The sequence below is a fragment of the Phasianus colchicus genome, chromosome 6, assembly GCF_987193195.1.
Source record: "Phasianus colchicus chromosome 6, bPhaCol1.hap1.1, whole genome shotgun sequence".
In the NCBI taxonomy this organism is placed as follows: Eukaryota; Metazoa; Chordata; class Aves; order Galliformes; family Phasianidae; genus Phasianus; species Phasianus colchicus.
In genome coordinates this window covers 47,101,883-47,124,109 of record NC_143441.1, presented here as the reverse complement: position 1 = coordinate 47,124,109, position 22,227 = coordinate 47,101,883, and the positions used below count along the sequence as shown (strand labels likewise).

The following is a 22,227-nucleotide window of genomic DNA, read 5'->3' as shown; positions in this document are numbered from 1 at the left end:
TTCCTCCTGCTTCCCTTCTCCAGCTCTCAGCTCCTTCCTAGTTCCCCATGTCTGCTAAGCTGGGCTGAGCTCACCAACCTGCATGCTGACCCGCTGCCCTTCTGCCCCAAATCATCAGTTCCCCTGGCAGTCTGCCTAGACAACCCACAGTCAGGTGCCTAAAAAAAGGGTTCTGGAGCTAAAAAAAATGAGCCACTTCTCTTGCAGATCTCCCTTATACCACTTCTTACCTTTGTCTCATCAGCCACAGCAACCTGCCACACAGTGTCCTCCACTATTCAGCCCAGCTTTCCAGCCCCTTAAACCAGACGTATTCCTTTTAACAGAGAGGCTGGAGCACAAAGTAGAAAAAATAAACCTCTTTTTCTATTTTTACCCCTAATGCATGAGGCCACACAAGGAAAGGAGTCATCCAAATCCAACCCAACAAAGCCTCATCCATGGCCATACTCCCTCTGCTCGATGCTTCCTCACTTCAGTTTCCCTTCTCTCATGATGAAAGCACCCAGATAAATGATTTCATGAGAATCTTCAGGCACAAACATAGCAAAAATCTATCTCTAAACACAACATGAAAACTTGTTCAATGAGGTAGAACTGGGATTTCTGAAGATTTGGTCTCCCCCCCTACAGGAAATAAGGATGTCATGGCTTTATGGCTTTCCAACAGTATTCCATGATGGCACTACGTGAACTGATGGCAAGCAGCACGTGCTGTCTGACCACCCATTGGAGGCTTGAGACACAAACTAATTCAGTCCTCTCCCAGAGGTGTAAATTCTGTGCTAAAAACACTTTAAATGCTGACATTCTGAACCATTTCCTTGCCTGCCTTTTTAATGGAGACCCAATGCACAAATGCAGCAGCACAGCACAGGGCAAGTGGTGGGGACCAGTGAGTCTTATCAGGGGTTTTTATGGTGTGAAAATGAAGAAAAAAGCAATATTTTCTGCCTCCAAATGAAAGATCTTCATTGCTACAAAATGAGAAGGCTAAAAAGAAAGTGCATCCCCTTAGTGACAATTAAAGCTTCAGACTGCAAGTCAACAGACCCAATTATTTCCCTTTGCTGCTGAAACTTCCCACATTCAAAAATCCCTCTGGTTTTGTAACTGCTTATAGAAATTAAGGGAAGTTCAGGTCTATCCTCAGAAAAGAGAGGGGTGAGGTGCTGGCATAGGCTGCCCAGATAGGTTGTGGATGCTCCATTCCTGGAGGTGTTCAAGGCCAGGTTGGATGGGCAGCCTGGTGTAGGATCAGATATGGAGGTTGGTGGCCCTGTCTGTGACAGACAGTTGGAACTTGATGACCCTTGTGGTCCCTTCCAACCCAAGAGATTCTATGATTCTATGAAAAGTAAAACACAACATTCTGCAATTCTATGTGCATCGAGTTTCTCTGCCTCGTTCTCCTTAAAAATTTCCCTAAACAGGAACGTTTCTGAATTTCTCTTCTCAGTTCTACAGGCAAATGTTTGCAGAGCTGTAATTACTGGTTATTACCACTGGTACCCACAATTCTCAGAAGACCAGAATAGTTTTAACTGCATTTCATCAGAATAGTGATCTTGGAAAGTATTTCAAAACAACGTAGAGAGAAATGAGTAAAAGACTGCTATGTATATGTATATAGAAAAATGATGCTCAAGACTGCAAGTGATGCAATGCACAGTAATAAAGTGTATGTTTGCCTAAGAACATTTGCACACCATTTGAGCAGACCATACAGCCACATTTCAAAGGGAAATACAAACTACCACTTTCTCCATCTGGTCCAAGTCCAGCTCACACCCCATAAAAGGACTGCAAGTTTATGACTCCAAGCTGGGCTCAATTACTTTCCATAATCATAACCAAGTGTTTCACTGTAATGAGTTTTTGCCTTTATCCCTGTTTTTTTTTTTTTTTAACATTTCATGTTGTTTTCACTGTGCATAAAGAAAGATTCCAATCTCAGAAGTTGTCAGGCTGGAACTAAATTGGTTTTGAAAAATCTGAAAGTGAAATTTTACTTCTCTTTCGAAGTCCTCAAGGTGCATTCTGGATTCCCCAGATCACCTGATAAATTACTTATAAATTACATGCTGGCAGCTTTGTGGTGCTTTTCTAACCCTTCTTTCCAGAGCTTATAATACAAAGCAGCAGGAGCAGGAGGAATGGTGATGGGAGCGTTGGCATAGTGCTGATTCCACTAATGCAAATACTGTATTTCAGGCTCAGCACCTACCCCAAAAGACCAATAATTTGGGACTGATGAACGTGATCCTATCCAAACGATAATTTTACCATTTTCCCCATCCTTCTAATAAACCGTGGTGCATATGTTTGCAGTGCTCACTTTTCTGGCAATTTCAGTTTGCGATGTGAAAAACGAAGCTGTTCTTATTGCACACCACTATCTGGCTATGCTCAAAAAAGCCAAACAGTCTTTGATCCAGTAAGCACAGGATGTCTGGTGCAATGAATGCAGATCCTAAAGTTTAGTAACTTCTCAGCAAAAGGAAAATATCTCAATATTAACTTGTACAAAATAAGAACAGTAGTGGCAATGAAGTTCTACAGAAGTATTTTTCCACTTGTGCTTTTCTTGTCTCTTCTTGTCATCAAGTCTATCAACCACATCCACCCACAAAGCCTTGAGAAGGAGATGGGATTCACCGCAATTTGACATATCTCCTCTTTGCCTTCTTGCTCTTTTTCTTTCCCCCTTCCTCACTCTTCATGCAGGAGCGGAGCAGTGATGTTGAAGTTGTGCTGTGCATTGTAGGGCTGAACAAAATATTCCCTTCACTTTAAGAGACAGAAAAGCTCTTTCAGGCAGCACTGAATAGGCCATAAATTGAACAACAACTGAATAAATCACAGCATCATAGAACAGCTTGGGTTGGAAGGAACCTTAACTAGGAAGGCCAGCATCACAGAAGTGAAATTTGTACCAATATTCAAATGAACTCCCCAAAATACAAAAGGCTGAAAATCAGAGCACCACAGCTCCTCAGAAACATAGCCCTGCACTGAATTTACCTTAGGAGACATCTCCAAGCATCAACCTTACACTGACACATATGGCGCTCCTTCCCTGCACAGCCACAGCTCCAACATTTGCAATTCAAAAGCTGGTAAGGGCATCACTGATAGAACAGCTTCACACTCATCTTACTGTAGTTTTAACATTTGTGCTGGCACAGTTGTCACAAAATACAACTCTCAGCAACAAACACGCACATTTGAAGCAATACCCTCACTCTAAAATCTAGACAGGGAGATGAGATTTCCAAGACATTTCAAATGCTGTATCCCTCTGGTCCCCACAATAAGCAGACAAATCTGACAGCAAAAGCCAAGAAATTTACTTACACATAAAATAAGATGACAGATAGACTCTTTCACTGGCTTGGTATTATTGTTATCTACTATTTTAAGTTGAAAATAATTTTAAGCATTCCCTAACAATAAAAAATGCAGACAGTGTAATTTTGGGCTGACAGTCATCCCACAAACGATCCACTCCTCTGTCACAGTAAATATAATAGAGAGTATATAAATGATAAACACAAAAATAGAGACAGTGAACAGCATCCCATTAGACACATGAGACAACACAGACAATGCTGACGACAAAGAAAGTTGAACCGCACCTTGAAAAGGAAAATGCAGCAAATCCTGGAGGGACGAACCTTCCTGAAGAGTTCCCAACCTCCAGTCTGATGGGGAGCAAAGGAGTTCCCATCTGCCTGCCTCTTCTGTTCTTCTTAGCTGCTATCCTGGTGCACAAGAACCTGAGGACCATGCTCAGGTTCCTCTAACACGGTGTTCATACAGAATGGACATTTTCTGTTGACACTGAACTACTGACAACCCCGTTTTGTCAACAGAAAAAGAGAGTCTTTTAGCTTTAGAGCAGAGGTGATCTGAATTGCACACTGAACTCAAACTCAGCGCTCACAAAATACCAGTGACCAGCTGGGGTACCTACAGGAAAGGTTTCACCTACTTGCTGTATAGCCATGTACTTCAGTGAACCACTAAGGACACCACGCTGGCATAGATCCCAGTCCCGTGAACTAAACGCAGGCAGAATGCCAGGAGGTGAAATTCCTAACGGATCATCCAACCCTGCATTGTCATTGCAGAGGGATTGCTTGGGCTCCAGCCAGGGGATTAGAATAGAAAGAGGAATCCACCACGTGCAGGCAGGGACAGCACTGAAGTCCACCCCTGCATGGCACCAGCTCCCTCACTATACATGTTCAAGCCACCCCCAAACAAATAGGTCAGACCTTTATTTGCTGATTAACAAATAATACAAGTGGCTTTAAAAAACCAACAACTGCACAAAATCCAAAAATCTATTTTCACATTTCTACCCCTAGTTTCTCTACCCCTACATTTTTCTATAAATTAATGATTCCAAAGCATCACTATTTGTAAGCAAGAGAATAAAACCAAGCACACTGTATGCTTTAACATCAAGACTAACTGAATGGCTAGCAAACCAGCCCTGTTAACTTCCTGAGACAAACATCCCAGGTGTAAGGGATCTGTTGGATCACTCAGGTGATTGACCACCTGAGGTGAGCACTGAGTCAGCCACGGAAGCACAGGTGAAGGCAATTCAGCTGTGTGACCAGAAGGGGTGGAGCCTGGCTGCACCTCTTCTAGACCTCATTGAAGGGCTGACTGCCCATAAGGAAGGACCTCTCTCTGCTCCTTGTGGAGTGTCTTGTGAGTCTATGACACCAGTGAGCACTTTCAATTTATCTCTGATTACCTTTTCTGACATGATAAACTTACTAACTTCTCTGTATGCTTATTGATCATCCAATACTTTACAACATCTGTATACTTACTGATCTTACACCAGGGAACACCACTGACAAGCAGAGCTCTCAAAGCACCTTTGGATCCTTAGCAGGATGAGGTGAGCATCATATTTTGCAGCTTTGTACAGCATGGAGCACCTTTCCCAAAGTCCCACAGCAGGCTGGTACCAGGCTGGAAAGGAATAGGTGATGGAGGTGTGCTGGGTACGGTGGCTCTGCTTCTTCCTGTGCAAGATCATGACATATTGCTTGGAACTGCAGCGTGCACACAGTGGCTGTCTCACATGTCCAAGTTCCAAAGAGATTATTGTAATTAGTGGCCTAGATTACTGAAGATCTGCCAAAGCAGATGGAAGTATGGAAGAGGAAGTGTTTGTAATCACACGCATGAGACCTGGAACAGAAATCATTCAACATCTTTCTGCTTTTTCTTTCCAGCTTTTTTGGTGTTTTTTTTTTGAAATTTTTTTGAAATTTTTACACCCATGAAAAACATAGTAATTTGGTTGGCAAAAGGAACTTTACTGAATTTTCAAGAGAGATGAAAGCACAGGGAGAAAGATAGACCCTACAGCTTACTGACATGGCAATTCAGGGACCTTAGTGGTCTGCCACAGTACAGAAGGAAAAAAGCCTGAGATAGTGTATGTATAAAGGAAAGCTGGCATTGATTTGATGTCTACAATGAGCAAGAAACAACCCAAACCCAAATTTCTTGATAATTCTATTGATCTGTGCAATTTGCAGAGACGTAACTTGAAAAAAGCACCCAATGCACCTACAACATCCAGTTTATAATCTGCTGTGACTGCTGGAGCCACTCCTGTGATGGAAGTGAGTGAAGGGACAGCATGGGATGTTTTGAATTGTAAAAAGCTCCATCTTTATTTACTTTGCAAGTGGAAAGACCAAGCAGTGTGAAGTTCAGAGATGCTATATTTAGGATTGTATGAAAAATCTCAGTGGGTTGGCCAGGACCAATGCAGATGTGAACTAGAGAAGGAATTCTGAGTTCTTCATTATGCCTAAATGACAGGAGGGCTGGAAACCTGGAAGCTATGTGCTAGTAAGTGAATACTGCTGGAAAATCCAAGCCTGACACTCTGCACAGGCAGTACCTGGCAGGAGGAAAAAAAAAAGCATGAAACCTTTCAACAAACATTCCCAATAGAGAGAAAGCAAAAGCTATGGACCATGTCCTTGGGAGAGCACCTCAGAGATGGAATGGCAAGAAGCAACAGTAACTCCTTGTGTAATTCTTCCTTGGGTATTAGATTTTAAGACGCCCTCATGAGTCAGAGGGCAGGTACCAGTGTTGGGCTGACCCCAGCTTGTCTCAGTTCCCAGACCAACGCTTTAGAAAAGAAATTTCTGGAACTGTGACATCTCATTAAATGGTGAATTAGCTTAGCAGTGCTTTGAGCCAATCACACGACTATTTTTATCTTGTAAAGCTGTGTTGAAAATGATCTAAAGTAGTACCACAGAATACCAGAACTCATTGTACAGTGCCATCAGATTCCCAAATCTTGTCCAAGGACTGACTTTGTGCAGTGACTTCAGTGCTTAAAGCAGAAAGCACTCGACAAAGTAGCCCAAACCCAATAATAAATCGGGTTAAATTCCAAGTTGGGAATCACAGGAGAGACTCAGCGTTATGGTTACAAAGCTCTGGTTACCTCCAACAACACAAAACCCTGTTGTTGCATTTCCTGCTCTGTCCTGAAAGCACCACACATTCATAGTCCAGCATGGTGCAGGCTGCTGTGGTCCTGGCTCTCAGAGTCCAGCTTACCTAAAAAAAAGCCTGGAAAACCCTACCAGATTGAATGCTTTGTTGTTATTATTGATTAATACATACGTGTGGGGAGAAAAAAAAAAGCAAAACCAAACCACAACTCCTGTCATGGTCTTTATAACCATAATAAGGCCTGGCATGTCTGACAGTCATATTATTTGCATGTGACTGGAGCAAAATTATATTAGAACCTCTGTGCTAACAGACAGGAAAAGAAATTATGGCTCCAAGCAACATATTCCTGTAAACCAGGTAGGCTGTTTCCAGTTATAATAAAATACTGGCAGAGGGGGCAGAAGTGGTGAGCAAGGAACACTGAAATGGTGCTGAGAGATGAGTTCAGAGACTCCAGTTTTATTCTCCTTTCTGTTCCTGAGCTGCTGCATGACCAGAGACAGAATCATCCCTTGTCTCCAAGGGAGAGGACCAGGAATTGAGAAACAAAGTGCCTCAGACACAGAGAAACAAAACAACTCCTTCCCAGCCTTGCATTCACCAAAGGCTTTTCTTCCCCTGCCTGCCTCTGACTTTCTGCAAGATGTGCATGTGCTCTGCATTGCCGAGCCTCACATCTGTTGGATGGATGAGAAATTAATTTCTAAGAATTTCAGTGATGTCAAGCATTTTCTTTTTTAATGTGACCATAAAGTGGCAAGAGCCGTCAGCAGGAGTTTAGCAAAAAAATGTTGACGTTGCTTGGATACTGAGCTCTGCTCCACTCTAGGATTTGCTTACATGTCTGCATTTGACAGCAATAACTCCTCAGGATTTGGGGTTTTCTTTAATATTCTGATAGCCGTGCAAATATCTGTCCTTATTCAGAGCTCTGCTCCTCTCTCTTCCTCTACTTTTTGGCTTTGTAAAATACAAACTAATTCCTCAACCGTAGTAAAGCCATAAATAAGAAGTCATAAAAATATTTTTCTATCCTTTTTTCTCCAAGGTTAATCTTTTCAGTTATATAAGCACTTTACAAAATAGCACGGGGACAGTATATGAGAATCTGTTTATGTGATTAAGACTTGGCTACTTCTTTAGTGTGTCCCAACGACAGCACTTTATGCTTTGCAGTCACCACCGCCGAGGCTCCCACAGCCATCTCTCCATGACCTCCAGAGCAGCGATGTTTCACATCGCTTTTCAGAGCGCTTGCCGTAGATCGTTATGTTGGGTATCCATGGAGCCTTGGGAGAAGGAGCGCTACCAAGTACCTGCTAATTTTTTCATTACAGTGATTCCAGCTTTCACTGATGGCAAAAATCCAGCTACCCCAAGGCGAAGTAAATTTTTCTCACTTTTTCTCTTTACTGCTGTCTTGCTCCAAATATACAGTGTGCAGAAACAGTCTCGATGCCATTTAGTGGAGTGCTGTAGTGCTTTATAATCTTTTATGGTAAAGAATTTGGAAGGACTTGAGAGAGGCTTAGGGCAGAACAGAAACAGAACCAAAATGCAAATACAAAATCACAAAGCCGCTCGTCCTGGCAGCTAGATGACAGAGAATCAAAAAATCCTCTGCAGATCATTTTCCAGTCTGGTCCCTGATGTTTCTTAAGTGAGGAATGATGGAGTTATCCTCATGCTCTGCTGCAGCAGGTCTCAGCACCCTGTGGGGTTATTTTCCCAAGGAAATGACATGCTGCTTGGGTACTTCCATAGTGCAATTTGTTTTATTTACTTAATAACTTTTCTGGATTCAAATATGCAAGCAGCTGGCAGCATCCATGATACCAGAGCATGCTTTCTCAGTCTAGACGTGCAGCCTCAATAATTTAACTCCTTCTGAGCGATGCCCACACGTCCCTATAAATATCACCTTGCTTATTTTCAAACTTTAAAAGTGGACAGGACAAAGCCACAGCAACACACAGTGGAAAGAATGAACCGCTGCTGGAGCAGGCTTATTTGGTGCCTCTGTCTCTTGTGCTGCCTTCACAAGCATTTTGTTTGACTTTAAAGCGATTTAATTGCAGAAACTTGCCTTAATAATAAATCCCATGCCAAGAAACTGCAGATGGAGTAAGAGCTGACCCAGGGCAACCTTCCCAAGGATTTACACAACCCCACGCTCTAACATATTGCCCCTGGTGCCACAGAAGCTTTTCAGGATCTCCCAGGTGCCTGCAGCCACTCTGACCGCCTGCAGCTCCTGCTACAGCCATACATAACAAGGTGCTTTACCCTAAATTGCACCCCTAGAATGGCCACAATGCCTTCTTCTTGTAGTGAGGGGCCCAACACTGAATGCAGCACTTGAGGTGTAGCCTCACCAGTGCCAGTACAGAGGGATGATCACCTCCTGCTCCTGCTGGCTGCCCTATCTCTGATCCTTCCAGGATGCTGTTGGCCTTCTTGCACACCGCTATTAATTAACAGCAGTTCAGGCAGCTATTAACTAATACCCCCAGGTCCTTTTCCTCCATGCAGGCTTGCAGCCACTCTGCCCCAAGCCTATAGCAATGCATGGGGTTGCTGTGGCCAAAGTGCAGGACCTGACACTTGGTCATGCTAAGCTCTCACTGTTGGCCTCAGTGCACTGATCAGCCTGCCCAGATAGCTCTGTAGGGCCACCTCACCCTCGGGCAGAACAACACTTCCTCCCAACTTGGTGTCATCTGCAAATTTACTGAGACTTTGATGATTTTTACACTTTCTTCATCCCTATGGTCTGGATAATAAAAGGGGAGCATAAATAACTGTGGTTAAACAAACATGTAGGAATTATGGCCCATCACTAGGCAATAGGAATAAGATGTTCAAGGAACGTTTGGATGTTGTGTTGAGGGGTAGAGTTTAGTGAGAACTATTGGTGATAGGTGGATGGTTGGACTGGATGATCTTGTAGGTCTTTTCCAAGCTTGGTGTTTCTGTGATTCTGATTCTGTGATGACTATTAATCACATACGCTGATGAAATTAAGAATGCTAAATCTCAGTTTCTTTCTTAATCTTTGTTTCAACCACAAAAGAAACCAGGGAAAAAGAAAAATATTCCTAACCAGTGCAACAGAGCCCTGAGCTGTTACCCCGTAGCCCTGGCTTTGGTCATTTCTCTGAACTCAGAGAATCGATCCCTGCCTGTCACTGCTCACCATTAGCAAGAACCTGCTGATAAGTCACATATTTTTCTGCACGCTGAGCTTCTGACTGAACGCAATCTGGACAGCTGTACAAACTGGTTTGCACTAATCGCCACCATTTGCTTGAAAGATTTCTGCCAGTGAACATACAAGATGCCAGCTAGGTGCTAAGCCTCATTATTACTATTTATGTTTTTAAGGTGGGAAGGGTTGTTAACGAGGCTTCTGTCAAAGAGTGCCTTTGACTGTAAAGGAAATAGGGCTTTCCTTTGGCTCTGATGGATTTAGACCAATGTTTAAGTGCTTGCACAGGAAACTATTCCTTACTGCTCATACCTTCATATGAGTGATGAGCAAATAACAGAGAAATTATCCAAAATATTTCAATTTTCCTCTCTATGTTTGCTTTATTGAATTTAAAAAGTTCTGTTGCTCCCTCCCTCCCTCCCTCCCTCCCTCTTTCTCCTTCCTTCCTTCCTTCCTTCCTTCCTTCCTTCCTTCCTTCCTTCCTTCCTTCCTTCCTTCCTTCCTTCCTTCCTTCCTTCCTTCCTTCCTTCCTTCCTTCCTTCCTTCCTTCCTTCCTTCCTTCCTTCCTTCCTTCCTTCCTTCCTTCCTTCCTTCCTTCCTTCCTCCTTCCCTCCTTCCCTTCTTCCTTCCTTCCTTCCCTTCTTCCTTCCTTCCTTCCTTCTTCCCTTCTTTCTTTCTTCCCTTCTTTCTTTCTTTCTTTTTTCAAGTCAACCAGCATGGGTGCCTCAGCAAAGAATTACACTGTTAACTTCAGACAGCCAAGTCTGGAGATTGTCAAATGCACAGTATAGCAGAATTCGACTTGCACAGGAGTAGAAACCACATTTTACATAGCTTCAAGGAAGGAGAAATGCTTTCTTGTAAAAGATGAAAAAATTCAGCTAACTGCTCATCTAAATGCTTATGGTGAACCCTTTTTGAAGTTCATTTTCCCAAACAAGTTTAGGCCAGAGCTGCACTGGCACCACGTGCAGCTTGAATGAAGGCCCCATGCACTCCTAAGCCAAAACACCATTGGTATTACGTTGCTACGTGCTCTTTGTGATTTTTGTCTTTGAAAAATCCTTTGCAGTAAGGAGCTGCTACCATAGAACAACAGAATGGTTTGCATTGGATCTCAAAGCCCATCCGATGGCACTCTATACCTCCCACCAGCTCAGGCTGCCCAACGCCCCATCCAACTCAGTGTTGAGCACCTCCAAGGATGGGGCATCCACAGCTCTCTGAGCAGCTGTGCCAGTGCCTCACCACCCTCTGAATAAAGAATTTCTTCCTAGCATCTAGCCTAAATTTCTCCTCTTTCAGTTTCAAACTTCCTCTTTGTACCTATGTGCTAATGCAGCCCTGTGAACCCTTTCTGCAGCAAATTCAAGGCAGCAGGTGCTTTGCATGGGTATTATTTGCCACGTGTAGATACTCTCATTTCAGTACTACATATTCATGTGCGATTCTTTCCCCATCATCCATCATTCAAGCTCAAGGAGAGTAGATTTAAGTTAGATATAAGGAAAAAATCTTTTCCAGTGAAGGTGGTGAGGCACTGGAACAGATTACCTGGTGTTGTGGTTGATGCCCTGTCCCTGGAGACTTTCAAAGTGAGGCTGGATCAAGCCCCAGGCAGCCTGATCTAGCCCTGGGGTCCCTGCTCACTGCAGGGGAGTTGGACTAATGGCCTTCAGAGGTCCCTTCTATGATTGTATGATCTAAAAATCCTGCCAGTGCAGCATTTAGATGTGAATTTGGGGCATGGATTAAACATAGATTTGGCCTCTGGTACGGAGGCAGCTGGGTGGAAAAAAAAAAAAACCTCCATGAATTTTTGCCTCCAACAAGATCAAATAGCTGCAACCAGCAATGTCCTGCTGGAGTCATGGGTCAGGCTGCTATGTGCAGTCCACTCCTCATTAAGCCAATCTGCAGTGAGACCATGAACATTACGAGCTACGGAAACCTTACACCGAGGTTAAGCAAACAAATCTGACACCAAACCTGCCCAACACACGCAGGTGGTTAAGCAGAAATATTCAGTTACACTGAAATGAGATGCTCAGGATTCCCAAATAATGGCGGTCATTAAACAGCATGTGATGAATGAATGGCTTACCTTCATACAGCTTCCCAGGAGCAATTAATTGTGACAAAATGTGGTATTTGTCAGCACCTTGAAATGTCCTTCATATTGAGAGCTATGTTTTGACCCCACTGTTGGCAATGACAAACCCTCCTGAGACTATGAGAAGTTGGTTCCCTGAACAACTCCAGAAATTACTACTGCTACACATCTCGGATGGAGGGCTGCTTTTATCCCTCACTCTTTGAATGGGGTTAGAAGCAAAGCAAAAATAAGCATAAAAAAGGGCCCTTAGCATCCTGCTAAAAACCTAAAGCAAAGCACCCGCAGGTATGTGAAGCAATCCCAGCTCTCAGTGCAGCAGAGGAGCGGCAGGATGCCCACAGGAGGGCACCTATGTTTCATGGTTGGGTATGAGCTCCTGGGAGATACAGCTCATGCTGACACAACTCACACACTTGTCAGCACAGTGCTGCACCACATGCCTTCATGGGGTTCTCAGAGCTGCGCTTATATTCAGTCTCAGAAAGATCCTATTTAGATTTCAGCAAAACTGTTCTCTGTTGGGAGGGGAGGGCTGCCAGCCTGCTGACCCATCCCAGAGCACCCTGCTGGCTCTGTGTTTCTGTGATTGCCATAAGACAGTTAGTTTTTGACATGTGGACCTTTCCAGCAATGCTCTGTAGGAATGCTGGTTAGCTGGACACTCCAGCATACTGAAAGTGGACCAAAGCAAAAGCAACCAGCAGAGAATATGAATTACAGATTGTCACTCATAGTGTGCAGGTAACTACAGACTCAAATCTTCCCTTCAGAAAGGTCACTCTTCAGGACATTGCTCTCTAAATTACAAGATAGTTTTTTGCTTATTACAGTTTTACAGTGAGGCTATAATTAATTCTCATCTTGTTGTCCCATCCCGTGCACTTTGTAGAACACCCACAGACACTCACTTTGCATATCCTGGCTGGAAATCCACTGATAGAGCTTCTGAGTGTATGATAAACTTCATCCTGACAACTCTCAGATGGTGCATGCAGCTCCAAATAATGTGCACATGCATCCCTGTGACTATTAAAACACTTTTCTGGACCTGAATTGGATCCTCTGCACAGTGGTGCCCTTAATTCAATGTCTGTCCCACACTGTGCCAGGGAAAACTGCCAGAAGTTGTGCTGGTTATCAGAGCACCCACAGCAATGGTTACTGGCTCCCAGTACAGACATTATCCTGCTTAGAGAATGCATGATTCAAACAAACTTCTTTAAAGGTCCTGACAGCTGGGACCCATTCATAGATTCAATAAAAAAATAGATAGATTCATTTTCTGACATGCCTGTCCTCTTTTTATTTTAAGAACAAGTCTTCTAGCCTCCTCCAGCTGACATGTTATTATTTTAAGAATAATAAAATCCAAATTGATTAAATCAATTTAGGCTAGAAAACCAATTAATTTTTATAAGTGGTATCATTGCCCTCTGCTTTGACAAAAGCAAATATGTAAGCTTACTTTAGTCAAATAACAAGCAGCATGGGAGGACTTACCTCCATTAACAGACACACAAAGAAATGAATTAGATCAGTGACATTAACTTAACTTTGGTATTATCCAATTTCTGTGGCGTTTTCACCTCTGTAAACTTGCAAGTACAAAAAGACTTTACTCTAGGTCTCCTAATCCATTCTGATATTTGACTTAGTATGGTGATAGGGAAAAAAAATTCCAAAGCCTGGCACTATGCAGAGCTTTATACTGAAAGAAAACTTCTGTGCTTATCCACATCCTCTCGTCCCAGCGACAACCAACATGCATTTAATTTTTCTGTCTAAACAAAATGGGCCAACAACTCCATAGCTGCAGAACAACTACACAGGCTGCTCTAAGGTGCTCCAACTCCTGACCAACTTCAAATGGGTGCTACATCCTCTCCTTGCCCAATTCACCTGTGCTGAAGAGAGTGCTGGCAGCTCATGTGGTGGTTTGTACCAGCTCAGCTGCCAGTAGTGTCTGCCCATGCCTAATTCTCATGCAAGTGGCCTACTAGAAATTGGAGAAACATCTTCCCTGAAAGTCCATGGAAAAGGTATAAGTGACATTCACTGTACCAGCAGTCAAACTGGGTGTCCACAGCTCTCAGCCTGTGAAGTTCGTGCATCTTGCTGTATTAAAGTCTCCTTCACCGCCTTCACCAAGGGCATATTAGAAAATGACTGGTGGTTTCCAGCCAACACCAAATGTCAGAGGTCATTCTCATGCCACTGGGCTACTATGCAAGATTACGAAGGTCCTCGAAGGCACTGCACAATCAAAAGTCCTACCTCATCTTCCCAGGTTATTCATCCAGAACCAGATGTGGTGATAAACTGCTGGACTGAGTCTGGGGATAGGCTGCTGGACTGAGTCTGGGGTTTCTCTATACTTCCTATACCACAAACATTATATTCCCCAAACAATGTATTTTTCTGCCCTGAAATTGGGTTCTTTCATTCCACATTTTTCCAGATCAGAAAACTGACTGATTCAACATTTATCATATTTATTCATCATTTTTTAGGCATTTTCCATGGCCTTTATCTAAGAAGAAAGAACTCTGTGAACCTATGATATATATCAAGTTTGGCTCTAATACCTTAAGAGAATGATAACACTCAGACTCTAACCACATTTCAAAAGAGATTGAACACACAATGCAGTTTCCATGGGATCGTGACTAGCATTCACTTCAGGTGAAGCAGTGCACTTAATACTAAGGATGTGAACAAAGCTACTAAAATAAACAGGACTTCTTCATTACTTAGCACCAAGTATTTGCCTGGGGACCAAATTCTGAAATGGTTGATCTCAATGTAAATTAAACCCCTATATGTTTGAAATGCTCCCCTTGCTTGTTCTCCTGGATTTTCAAACTGCAAGTAGTTTCAAAACGAAAAAACCCAAACCAAACCAAAGCAAGTCATTTCCAAATACTTTGCTGTCATTAGACACTTTGAGACTTTGAAACTCTCTCATTAGCTTTACTGCCAATGGGGAAACAAAGTCATTAGCATGTGAGCACTGCCCTGCAGACCTCTCTTTCACAACGACTTGAAAGAGACTGGCAGGGAAAGAGCACCAGGGTTCATCAACCTCTCGGGTGTTCAAAGTGTGTATTTTCTATTTGCACATTTCATATACAAATAAACACAGAGAGCATTATTTTACTGAGTGAGAATTTCTCTTTCCCTTGCATGCCAGTAACAGTCTCTAAAAGAGTCAATATAAAACTAAGGTCACTGTCTTCTCAGCTATACATTACAAGAAATAATACCTTGGTTAGTTAGCAAAAGCAGTCATTTATAGCATGTTCCATAGTTCAAATCCTAGGAAAGACAGAAAGTGAGAATGGCTCCGATCCCACGTCCATCCCATAACATACTGATGAAAGTCAGGGTCTGAAAACTTTCCCTTTCTTTGCATCATTGCATCTGAATCACTAGCAGTTTGAAGATAGTCTGAAAAACCATTATTTCCTAGAAAGACTGGCAAAGTATACAAAAGTACGCTGGGTGTATTCCATATATGCAAACTACAAATAACACTGACCATGGGAAACAAAGGTGAAATGGGAAACGCATTGAGAGATCTCTCCAAATTAAGTAAAGCCCATCACCATGGGCACATTCTAAGCAGAAAAATCATCTGCTGCTGACAGCCGATGTCAGTAACTGGCAGAGGAACCAGGGCTGAACACGGCTGGTCTGTGGCCATGCAAAGCTCCACGTGGCAGCAGTTCAAATGCAGCCGTGCTGCTGACACATGTTGTCTGCAGAAAGTCATTTTTCCAGTGTAGATAAGACTGAAATGAATAGTGTTAAGCTTTCTGTCTGACTTGGTAGGCAAAACAAGCTAGAACAATCACAGTTAGATGTAGTTGCACAGCAGTACTGGGAAGTGGAGGAAGACAGACATGGCTCTGTACCTTCCCTAGATTTTATGGGATGAAGTTGGAAAAGCCTACGCCAGCATCCCAAGGTGAACTGCAGCCAAGCAGCCCCATCCTTCCACACCCCATCCCTTGCACCGTCTAGTCAGATTTAAGGGCAGAGTCACAGCCAGAAATCAAAGTTCTGGTTGACAACAGTTGGACCTGAATCAGCTGCCAGCAGGGCCAACCATGCCATGGGTGCATCAGCCCAGCGCTGCCACCGGGCGAGTGGAGGGGTTGTCCTGCTCTGCTCTTGTTGTTTGAAGAGTGGGAGACTATGGGATGAATTTGTTGATTAGAAATCCAGATGTAGATTCCAGAAGCTGGTATGAGGGAGGACAGACCAACTTCTACAGCATGAGAAGGTGAAGAGCAGCAGTAGGCAAACAGCTTGATCCAATGGTACAGGAGATGCCTGTGCCTGGCATTCCATGCCTGTGTCAAACTGAAAAACTGCTGCTTCACTGGAAATTGTTACCTAAACATCAGGAATATGGAGCACAATCAGGCAGACATGAATTGCAATCTGAAGTTTGAAGAAAAGCTTCAGTAGAGATCTGCTACAGTGAGAAGGCCTTCAAGGTTGCCCAGCTAGATGGGCTACGGGAAATGAAAGCTGCTGGCTCCATCTATGGGTAAAAACCAGTATAGTTATAACCTTTCCTTACAGAGAGCATATTCTTACCACAAAATGTTCTCCGAAAATATAAATTAATAGGATAAATACAATATCTGACAATCTTTCCTTTTTGTTTCTTGCATTATTCTGAAAAAAATCACCACCACCACCACCTATCTGGCCCTTTATTACTGGAGCACCAGACTCCTCCTTATGGATTTTGTTGGGCACCACAGTTAATAGCACTGAATTTCCAAAGCAGAAAAATTATTTACGATGAGAAAGCAGAAAATGAACATTTTATGTTGAAAAATACTTCCTTCCTCAAATACAGTACAAGTTCACATTCACTCAAATCTGACCACCAGCTTGAAGGAGTTGGAAAGCTGTGTAATTTTAGATACAGTATTCATTAAACAACCTTTAATCCTGAGCTAATTTATGTTTTGATTCTGTCCACCACAGCCCAAAGCTTTAGGTCAGTGGAAACCTTTTAATTGATTTCCTTTGCTGTCAAAATTGGCAGCGCCATCGATGTGTTGTGATTACTGCTGTCACCTTGGTATTTTTGGAAGGGGAAGCAAGTCTGGAAAATGCTCTGCTGCCTTTCAGAGACAGCGTTCAGCCCTCAGTAGAAAGTTCAATTTCTAATAACTTAAATTTCCTACAACCATGTGCTTTTAATAAAATGTTCATTGTACTTGACGTTAATATGTCTACAGGGATAGCTCCCTAGTTTTTGGTCAGTGAAAGAATGCTCTCCTCTTTTATTTGTATGTCTTGTTTCTGAAGTGAGAACATACTGTTTCTGAAGAAAAAACTCACACAAAACCACGGAAAAATGAAATGTGAATTGTGTTTCCTTGCAGTGCAGATCATCCTCCCACGTTTTCTTCAGATCACCGTAGTTTGCAGTACTGAGAGAAAACTTGTGCCACTTCTTGTTTCCCTGAGCTTCATAGCTACTCATGCAATCTCACCCAGAGACCAGATGCATTCTGTTTCGGGGTGTGCACTCACAGCTAGCAGAGCTTAAACAGCCAAGACTCAGTAATGCTTTGGAGCACCAGGGCCTATTTGTTATAGAATCATAGAATGGCTTGGATTGGAAGGGACCCCAAGGATCACTAAGTTCCAACCCCCTGCCACAAGCAGGGCCACCAACCTCTGTATCTAATGCTAGACCAGGTTGCCCAGGGCCCCATCCAACCTGGCCTTGAACACCTCTAGAGACGGGGCATCCACAGCCTCTCTGGGCAGCTGTTCCAGCACCTCACCACTCTCTCTGTAAAGAACTTCCCCCTGACATCCAATCTAAATCTCCCCTCCTTGAGCTTAAAACCATTCCTTGTCCTGAGAGCCATTAATGCAGTGTCCTAGCAAGCCTACGACAAGCTGGACAGCAGCTGCACAACACCAATGTTGTGGAGTTACTTTTCACAGCGCTTCAGACTTGAACATGCACCCACATATTTGCTCTTTGTTCTTGTCTGTGCTGAGCTGGTGTTAGCTCTGTGACAGCTACACGTCACACGTGCTTTTCTAAAATTAGAAAATTCTCGTTTGCTCATTTTTTTCTTATCATCTACAAATAACCAGAATGCAATTGCTCAGCATTCCACGGCTGCTCACTTGCTTACACTTTCAGCAGCAGGCAATGCCAGGTAGTGAGCTCCTCACCTCCCACATCCAAACCTCTGCCCTCAGAACACGGCTGGCTTTGGGATGTGCACCCCCCCCCCAAATAAGGACCACATTGAGCCCCTTGCAGGAGGGAACACGGTGGCTGCAGCATCTGCTGCTTTTCAAGGTGGGACACTGGTCACCGATACCCCCAGTTTGCTCTTACAAAGCTTTCCCTGCAAACATCTAGCAGCTCATTTTGCAGGAAGGCATCTTTCTTTTCAAGGCAAACGGATTTTGAGGTCAGAGTCAACAGGTTAGGGCCGAATGCTGAACTGGGATAAATCAAAAGGAAAAGACCCAAAGATGAGCTTTTGGCTATCACCAAAACGCAAAATAAAATATTAAAAAACTGCATGAAACCCCTTACATCAAACTGGAAAACGTTGTAACTCTTGTGTCTGCAGATCACTTTTTTGTTCTAACTTTGTCTTACCCAAACAGTTCATATAAACTGTGTGTATTTGAATGGCAAAATACCTTCACTGGGAAAAGAACAGCTACACGGGAAAGAAAACACTGCAAATGCTACACATGGTCTTTGAAATGAAGACAAGCTAGGAAGAGGTTGCTTCCAAGAAAAACAAGGAATACACAGAGTAACAGGTTGGTGTGTGTTTTGAACAAGGTGTGGGAGGATGAAGCAGAGGAAAGATGGGGGATGTTATTTACAGCAGAGATGGCATACACTTCCCACACATACTGCTCCAAGATGACAGGCAAAAGGGGTGTAGAATGGATTCAACTCAGGTAAAGTTGGGGAAAAAATCCTTACTAACCCTGTGGACTTCTACCCGGTGCTTTTTTCCATTGTAGATTGCCTGGATAAAGTGCAGATTTGCTAGAAGGCATCTCCATGGTCCCCTGCTCTGATGCTATGTCACCTTCACCAAGAACATTTTTCTTAATGCCTGCCTGCAGCTGCCCTTGCTGCCTCCTGTCCCTTCATTGTGAGCTCCTGAGATGCCCAGCTCTGCCATCTCCATCGCCCCTCATTAGTTAACTAATGAAAGCAAAATGTCTTCTTTTTCTCCTTACCCCTGTGCTCCAGCCCCTGACCAACCCAGTGTCCTTCACTGGGCTCACTCCAGTACATCCCTGTCTCTCACACAGTGGAGCCAAGTGCTGGAGCCAGCATTGCAGTGTTAAGCAAAAGGGAATCACCTCCCTCAGCCAGCTGACAATGCTCCTGCTAATGCAGCCCAGCATGCAAGTAATTTTCATTTTAATAGTGCTAACACAGTGCCAAGAGCTGATCGGCTGCAAGGGCAGGCAAGAACAGCAAGCCCATGTGATTTCAGCACGCTGTCATTTTCAGAAGAAATAAAGCAGCCTAAGACCCATTCACTTTTAACACAGCTATCCCAAGCTGCTTGAGAAAATGGGATTTTAATCACAAAGGATGTGACAATTTTGATCATCGAAGCATTCAAATACCTTGGGAAACATGTAGCCATGTGTTGCTTTAGCTTTTAGAGCTCTGCAGCACAGCATCTGCACAGAGCTGAGGGCTCTGGGCTTAGGAGCCACTGAGAACCCTTGTCACTCAGAAAATGCTGCGAAGGACACAGAGACTCTGTTTTGAGTGGGACTTAACCAATTAAGTTAGTGCTTCATAATACATAGGGTTATTCTTTCTTTGCAAAGTAGCAGGATGTAAAAGTTTGGTCTGTGAAAAACTAAACAATGCAACAGAAATGTTAACTTTCATACATTTCGTGAAGTCCTGTAAAGGTTTTGTTAAACACAATTAAAGACAAATCAATCAAATACAGTAAATCCTAAGAGTGTAATTCATCACCAACCAGTGTTAAGCACAGTGTGAATAAAACCTGCTTTAATGTGACAGTGAGGCACATGTGTCTGCACCAGCCTCTCCATCAGCGAGCTGAACGATGTGAAAGCACCTGGTATGAAATGCTGCTCCTCAAAAAGCTGCAGAATGGGACAAGTTATTGTTTTTATACACAATTTAACCATCACATCCTTACAAGAGGCAGTTCCTTCTGCCTTAACAACAAAACCCAGCCAAACCCAGCACAGCTCCTTGCAACCCTCCCTGGAGCAGCGGTTCATGGGGATCTTCCGTCGGCTCAAAAATAGCATGGCCCCATTCCAAGCCTGTTCCTGTGATGTGACCTTATCAAAAGGATTTTGCTGACTACTGAAAGATTCCTTTATTTAATATTCTGATGTACCTAGCTAGGATAAAATTTAAATGGTGCTATTTGATGGGATTACTTTGTTAAAATGTCACAAGATGGCTTTGCTGTGAGCTGTGTCTCACTGTTATTCTTGAAGCAGAGAGCTCTTCTTGGTGCACTGAATCAGCAGCTTATTGCCTGTGCAACACTTAAGCCTATCTAGACTACCAAAAAGAGCTCAAATGGACTTTAATTACTATGAGGCTTGAAACAGAGAGGTGCATAAAAGCGGGTTTGAACTTTAAATAGAGGAGAAAAAATGTCCTTGAACAGAAATGATGCCTGCAGTGCACTCAGAATCCTCCAGAAACATTGGCTCTTTCAGTCTGCTAATGGTGCTTCAGAGAGAGGGAAAGACTGGGACAGATGCAATCTCAACTGAGCCGCAGCAGAACTTCTGGTCAACTAAAAGAAAAATCCACTACGGGTTTGTATAGCTGTGTCAATGCACACAAAAGTAATGAAAAAATTCTTTGTTCTGATTAAAACCTACATTTTAAAGAGAAATTTTGCTGAAGAAAAAGGAAGTGCCTCTTCACAGTTTGTAAGTCACAGAAAGCTATCAATACATTGCAGTAAACACTCAGTCAAACTTGGGTATGTGCATCATTAATTCTGTCCCTACGTTGTCTCAGAAGGTTTGCCAAAAAATTACCTTTAAGCTATTTCTTCTGTTCCCTGAAAGGAAAACACACTGTGTTCTGACAAACCAACAACCTCAGTGGCACCAAGTCATTCCTCTCTTTCCCCTATAACCAAATCCTCCTCTTACAGCCACTGTCCCCAGTGCAGAGCAGCCACAACTTTTTGTAGATTCTTTGTAGATTGGCACTGGGAATCTTCATTCAACAAGAAAGTATTGAAATCAAAACCTTTTCTCAGCTTTCCTTATTTCTGAGTTGTAGAAATGTTGTATTGGCGCATGGGCTGTTGAAGAAGCCAAATTTGTTCCTAATACAAAGCAGGCAACTGCTCTGAACCATGGAGGTCAAGAATGATTTCATATTCTAGCAGAGCAGCCCAAACAACTCCCTTAGTGGTCATTTGATTGGAAACATATCATTTATAACTATCGAGTCAAGGCCCCTTTTTCACCCAAAAATGAGATGATTCTCTGTGGAGTTTACCATAGCAAACCTCCTTGAGCTCTCAAGGCAACATCCTCTCTGTGCCCATCTCCACCCCAAGCCCCATGACTGCTCCCACTCCTCTTGAGCCTGGGAGCTGATGTCCAACCAGCCTTGATGAAACTGCTTGGAAACTGCCTGTGCCACAGAAGCAGGATTTCTAAGCAAAATTCTGATGCGTGATTTCCCTCCTCAGCCCTGTATAGGTGTCCTGGAGAAGTCATTCCCTACTTGCCAGACAAAACCCCAAACACAGTCAGTGAAAGCGATAACGAACAATTAGCACATGCCTCATCTGCACTTACTTCACTACCGCAGGTAAAGAATGGGCCAAGCCCAGAGGTACTGTGTATCTTCCTGAAATAACATGAGCAATTTCTTACTTTTTCTTGATCTGGAGAAAAACTTGATGCCCCCAGGAGAGGTAGACGGGTTAGAACTGGGGGAGGACTCTTTGGAGGAGGACCTGAAGATCCCACTGAAGCTCATTCGACGTGGGGAGCGTGGGGGAGACTCCTGGTAGGGGAAGGGGAAGACAGTTTTGGGTGAGCCAGGGCTATGTTTGGATCTCACAGGGGCAGAAACAGGGCTGGAAGGTCGGTTCTGGAGCCCTTTTGAGAAAATGCCTTTCGAAGGACTGCCTGCAGAGTAGCTTTCTTCCACCTGAGGAGGAGAGAAAAAAGAAAAAAAAGAGAAATCACCATTAATTCAATTCAGTTTGTGCCATTAGCATTTCAGAGCTTGTCTCAACACGGTCACTTCTATTTATTCCAGCTTTGGGTTAGCCAGACCTTCCCCAGTGTCAGCCTGCACTGCCATGTAGATGTTTGT

At 43.3% G+C, this 22,227-nt stretch overlaps 1 protein-coding gene across 4 annotated transcripts in view; it reads right to left on the bottom strand.

Moving 5' to 3' along the window:
• The window catches only part of PRKAG2 (protein kinase AMP-activated non-catalytic subunit gamma 2), a 189,874-nt gene that overhangs the window by 96,768 nt on the left and 70,879 nt on the right, over positions 1 to 22,227 (bottom strand). For 3 of the 4 annotated variants that reach the window (XM_031607884.2, XM_090143168.1, XM_090143167.1), the window contains one exon: positions 21,780 to 22,059. In XM_031607884.2, the coding sequence (XP_031463744.1) occupies positions 21,780 to 22,059 (280 nt within the window). Of the gene's footprint in view, positions 1 to 21,701; positions 22,060 to 22,227 lie in introns of those variants that run through there. The other variant, XM_090143170.1, reaches the window with a different exon arrangement.